This window comes from Cebidichthys violaceus, unplaced genomic scaffold (genome assembly GCF_023349555.1).
Source record: "Cebidichthys violaceus isolate CVI_PGR_0920_01 unplaced genomic scaffold, fCebVio1.0.p SCAF_2, whole genome shotgun sequence".
Classification (NCBI taxonomy): Eukaryota; Metazoa; Chordata; class Actinopteri; order Perciformes; family Stichaeidae; genus Cebidichthys; species Cebidichthys violaceus.
This window is the reverse complement of record NW_027176372.1, coordinates 18,415,892-18,421,891: the sequence shown is the minus strand read 5'-3', so window position 1 is coordinate 18,421,891 and position 6,000 is coordinate 18,415,892. Positions and strand designations below refer to the sequence as shown.

Genomic DNA, 6,000 nt, shown 5'->3' with positions numbered 1-6,000 from the left:
TCTCCATAGCTGCCTCCCTCCTCTGTAACTCCCCAAACACATCCGAGACTGGACCAATCTGTCCACATTCAAACCCCATATATAAACTCACCTTTTTAGAACTGCTTTCAATGTGTGATTAATGTTGCATTTATTATGTTGTTTTTTATGATCAGTTTTACTTATGTAAAGTGTGTTTGAGTTCCATGAAAAGCACTCTCTAAATTATTATTACTATCATTATTAAACATGGGCCGCAGAGGTGGAGACCGTTTTCTTGGTTAGAAGAAAGAAAGAGTGACCTTGATTGAGAAAGGGGAATAGAGAGAGAAGTATTCAGAACGAGAGAGAGAGAGAGAGAGAGAGAGGAGGTCTTTACAAAAGGAGGAAGGCAAAAATCATTGAAAAGGAGGGTTGAGAAAGTGTTCGCTGATCGTGTCACACTCCTCAGGTGCTCAATAATTAAGCAGCTGAGCAGACTCTTGAGATCCAACCATGATGTCAACCAAGGCAACCATCCATCATGCATCCCTTTAGGAATCACAGGTGGCACTTAATCACTCATTTTGTGCCAGGACTGATCTCTCTATCTCTCTCTCTCTCTCTCTCTCTCTCTCTCTCTCTCTCTCTCTCTCTCTCTCTCTCTCTCTCTCGCTATCTCTTTCTCTCGGTCTCTCTCTCTTTCTCCATTTCTCTCTGTCTCTCTCGCTCTCTCTCTCTCTCTCTTTCCTCTAAGGCTTTTTGTTGACTGATTTTGTGTTGTTGCTGCTTGTTATGCTTTCAGGGACAAACAAACCCTTCCTTTAAAATCAGAATACTGGTTTATTTCACCGAGACTTCCTGTTGAAAAAATAAGGGTCCGATTGCAAATTAATCTCATTACTGTTTTTATTCATCCTCCTCAAAGTGTCCCCATTTAAAAATTTCTTGATAATGTGGGTGGGTCAAAAAATTTGAAAGAATAACCGCCGAGCACTCTCACACGTGGTTCTGGTGTGCGTAACCAGAAGGCTAGCCCGTTGAGAATTTAAAGCCTTAAGGCCTTTGCACACCGGGGACATGACGAATAAACGACACGAAAATGCAAATTACTCGGCTGCAAATAATTTGCCTCAAAACTATTTGAATAAATTTGCACAGGCAGAAGATCAACTACTGGGATCCTTATGATTCAGAGCTGTCTGAGGTGAATTGTTGTTTAGCCTAAGCTACTGTAAGGCAAACCAATAACTTTCACACATTCACTGCACTTGGCGTTCTGTCGCGTTGGGTGTGGTGCTCTGAATAACCGAATGCTACCTTCTAACAGCACTCTGAATTTACAAACGGTCCAGTTTGCGCTCTGAGTGACTATTTTCAAACGCACCAATAGTGTCTCTGAGTGTAGTCTTTGAATATGCCCATTCCGCACAACCTGATTGGTGGATGCCTTTCTTCGCGGGCGAAAACTCAGAAAAATTAGTAAGAAAGCTCTTTTTTTGCAGCATAATAATCGCGTTCCTGTGTTAAAGTACTCATGACAAAAAAAGCAGTTTTTGCAACTTATCGCACGAAAACAGCGCCCCCGGTGTGTAAAGGCCTTTAACCTTCACTTTTTGTCTGTGGGCGCCGTCTGCCTGTGTGCCTGAAGGCGTGTGATTGTTGCTTTGCACTCATAATAAGCCTCAGAGTGACTGGCAGAACCAATATCTTGCTATCGCGTTGCCCTGCGCTCACTCAGGCGGCTCGGTGTGCAGCCCCCGTCATGCATCTCAATTCCACAAACACAATGTTCGGAGTCGAGAGAACGGGCCTGCTTTTTTGATTAATGTCACCATGACAACTACATAATTCATGAATTGTATTAGCGACCCATTTGTCATTTGCAAATCATAATTCAGGATGTGTGATTGGGGAGGGCTGGCTTTAGAGACGGAGCTACGGCCTGTCGTTATCCTTAGTGTTGTCTTCTGCACTCACACACACTCAAAAACAACCCCTACCGGAAATACTGACGTAACCTCGCCCTAATCTGGGAGTCAGGAGCTCTTTGGAAGCTGCCCGTCTTATACGAGGACCCTTTAGCTTCATGATGAACTCTCAGGTCTGCTCATTTGGAAAGCTGCATGCTAATTCCGCCCCCCCCCCCCCCCTCTTCATCTGTCTGTCTGTCTGTTGGCAGAGGCCTGGCCGGCTCTACACTGACACCATTTGGTGCGACAGTGTAAGGCGTTGGCGAGGATTCTCATGAAAGCGCTAGTGCAGATAATTTGCCATTAGATCAATGACTTGATTTTTACAGGAACCCTAAAATGAAATGGGATTTATAGCCATATGTGAGCCAGATGGAGGGGTTCCTCCATGTTCATCCCGCTGTGCACAGATCAGATCTTGGGGTTATAAGAAGCTTCATCATAGATTTATTTATTTATTTCTTTTCCTGCATAATTCTGACTGCACCGCAGATGACTTAATCATTTTTTCTTTACTTTAGAAATTATTGTGGCACCTTTATTGGGTATGTCAGTGCTAATATTCAATATTTTGTATCAGTATCTAATAGCTTCTCCTTTTTACCTTGAAGCATATCCTACAAAATATGTGAGACTTTCAGTTAACCAACTTACAGAGGAGGTGATCAGAAGGACCAAAAAACATAGATAACATTTTTGTTAATCCTATGAAGGTTTATGGAAGACAAGATGAAGCACTTCTAGCACTGATCTTTCAAACAAATGCATGGTGTAATAAAATCTACTTTGATATTCCTGGTGTCTTCACTAAGCATCTGTATTTTAGCGGGCCCACACACACTGCACAGATGGTGTGTGGGTCTGTATGTAGAGTACGGAGCCCCGACACTAAAAAAAAATGTAGTAAAAGGTCAGAAATACAGCTGAAAACGTCAATAAATAATATTGTAAGTCAATAATTAACATGGAGTGTAAAAAGGAATATAAAACTACTCCAGCTATGGTTGGGTTTTGGCACAAAAACAACTTGGTTATGGGAAAGATCCTGATGTGGCTAAAATGTATATTCTGTTAGGGGATGACTGTTCCCACGCTAGCCTATAGGCTCGTTAAAATAAACCTATGCTGACTTTTGGTAGGAAATGGGAAGCAAATAGCAGTTTGAAAACAGGGAATAGATAAAGATAAAATTTGTGGCAAAACCAAAGAAAAAAGTAAAAGAGAAATAAAGTGAAAAAGGTTAAGTTTTCATGTAATTTATCAACTGATTTGTTGTAAATTAATGTATTCCGTTTTATTTTTGACTAATAACGTTTTATATATATACAGTGTAGCAGAAAGATGGTTCACAAAAAACTACACTAACTATTGCCAAAATGATTTATTCATACATGTAGGCTATTACAAATACATTAGAAGGATCTCATATCTAAAATAGTCAGCGATATCAAAAGCTGCATCAAAACATTTTGCCAGGAGTGCATAAAAATATCTATTTTTTAATTGAGAGTCGACTGCTCTGTCTCAGGTCGTCGTGGTGTCGTCACTGGAGTGTTGATTGTCTGGAAGGCAGAGAAGATCACAGTCTAATTGGTGATTACATGTTTTATTATAAATAATATTAGCTGTATTTTGAATGCTTGAATTAACTTGTTACCTCACAGACCTTTCACAATACTGTGCATACTCACAAACACACACAGACACTTTAAAACTATCCATCTGAACAAATCTTTTTTTTTTTTATAAATATAAAATTCAATCACAAAAATCTCAGCATTTTCTTACTTATTTTGCTATTTTCCTTCTTTAAAGGAAGACCTGACTAACTGGCTTGTTATGGTGGCCAGTACAGACATGGACATGCATCCTCCTCATCCCACTTTCTCCACCTCACCTCTGCCTTCATCCCCTTCGACACTCTCCTGACTGCTCAACAGTGCGTCTGCTGTCTGGGGTGTATTTGCTTCGCATCTTTGTCCCTCCCAGAGGACAGCGGAGTTGTTCTGGCTGGAGCGCAGCCGCAGGCGGGGTGGTGTTTTGTGGTCACCAGGACTGAAGGATTGGGAGACTCCAGAACCTCCTCTTGCCAACCCAAGCCCCCAGCCGTGACGGGATCCCAGCTTACGACGCCCGTGCATGGCTGGAGTCCCGGGAGCCGAGATGTCCAGCTCTGTCTGGGAGGGAGCTTTTCTCATGGGAGAGGGAGAGACTGGAGCGCTGCGGGGGTCTGAAACAATATGAAATCAATTCAAAGTTATTATTACTTACTTCCATGTGCATACAAAGGCCATGGTAGTAATGTTAACATTTTGACATCAGTAAATGATTGTCTCCTTCATGCTGAGATAAGACTATAATCAATGATGGTTTTCAACATTTGTCTTCTACTGTGCTAAATGTTTCACTGTGTGCCACCAGGTGGGACAAATCTGCTGACGGCTTTAAAGCACAAACCAGGAAGGTTCTTTACTTTTCCTCCAATGCAAATGCAGTTCCAGGGACGATGAAAGATGCCGAAATGAATTAGGGATATAAATGAATTGTGGCTCAGGTGGTAGAGCTTGTCCGTCACTAATCACAAGATTAGTTATTCGATTCCTAACCCCTCCTGTCCACATGTTGTAGTGTCCTTGAGCAACTCATTCGACCCAGAAAATTTGCTCTTGATGGTCCGGCAGCCCTGCCAACCATCATTCTGTGAGTGTGTGAATGTGACGTAGAAAAGCACTGTAAAGTTAATACGTGCTCATTTCTAAACCCCTTGTTTAGCAATTTATAAGTTGTATACAAAGAATAAAGGGTACATGCTTTGTAAAGTACATTAATGTAGTTTCGTCAAGCACATATGCTGAGTTTCTATCCATGCATTTGTCAACTGCAGTTCCTTCTGGGATGCATCACACAAAATGTATGCAATAAATGTAAACGCATGTATGGATATATTTGAATGGTAGCAACCTAACCTTCTTTTTCTTAGACAATATATCATTTCAAATAACAATTATACTAATGATGCTCAAATTTAAATTGGTAAAAATGCTACTTTCAAAAATGTGCCTCCATAATGGTCTAACTTGGTAATCGGTGCTGTTCAAATTGTACTTCTAAGTAAATGATAAATAAATCTTTTTATTAAGTACATTTTTCTAGAGAATTTAAAACACGGTTAACTAAACATCTTAACATGGATAGAACCCTGATCTTAATATTCAAAAAGACAATTCTAACCTATTCAACAGTACATTATATCAAATTGAAATAATTTACATTATTCATAAATTCTGACTTAATGATAAAGATAAAGAACTGCAGGCAGGACTCACTGTGCCCCAGTCTGTTCAGAGTTGTAACACCAGCTGCAGCCCAAAAACTGACCTGAGGCCAGTGGTTAAGGTCAAGTTAAGACACCATAAAGCGGGTTAGTTCCAGGGTTAAATGTTTGAATTGTGGGAAATGTCACCTCAAACATACAAGATAGGAAGTGTGAAAAATGTCCTGGCTAGCTCAAACTATCTGTCTTCTTACAAGACATATTGTTTATCTAGAGCAATTAAACTGGGATTTAAATTACTTTTATCTGTGATATACAGTGTTTGCTACATGCATCATCTTTAGATTTTCTCTTTCTTCCACTTAGGAGTGTAGCTCAGAGATCGAAGCTCTTTCTGGGACGCAGGCTCGATTAAACACCACCAATCCTGTTGTTGAGGAACAGAAAGAGCCAGGTGTTGGTCCCGACACACAGTTTAGAGGGCTGGGTTTACGGGGGGATAATAGAAAAAGCAATGCGAGGAAAAAATAAATTAAATGAGGACAATGACAGTATGTCAAAAAGAGAGAAAACATATCATGAATGCAGGTTTGAGCTTAAAGCTTGGCTTTGAAAATGTCTGCAGAGAGTTTTATTCCCCCTCTCTCAGCCAGTAAAATGCATTCCACAGTCAAGGTGCATTAAAAGAGGCTGAAGTCTTGTGAATATTTTCCTTTCAACATGTGGTTAGCAGAGAAAGCCGGACTCAGTAAGTCTTGGCACTCTATAGGGAGAGATCTAACGAGAAGAGAGTGG

General features: G+C 40.6%; 1 protein-coding gene across 1 annotated transcript in view; it reads right to left on the bottom strand.

Annotated features, from left to right (window-relative positions):
* Positions 1-3,297: 3,297 nt before the first annotated feature.
* Positions 3,298-6,000, bottom strand: part of ccdc88b (coiled-coil domain containing 88B) — a 37,254-nt gene continuing 34,551 nt past the window's right edge. Inside the window, exons 27-28 of the mRNA XM_068714944.1 lie at positions 3,829-4,161; positions 3,298-3,493 (exon numbers count right to left, since the gene is read on the bottom strand). Coding sequence (XP_068571045.1) covers positions 3,456-3,493; positions 3,829-4,161 — 371 coding nt within the window. The 3' untranslated portion in view covers positions 3,298-3,455. The remainder of the gene's footprint in view (positions 3,494-3,828; positions 4,162-6,000) is intronic.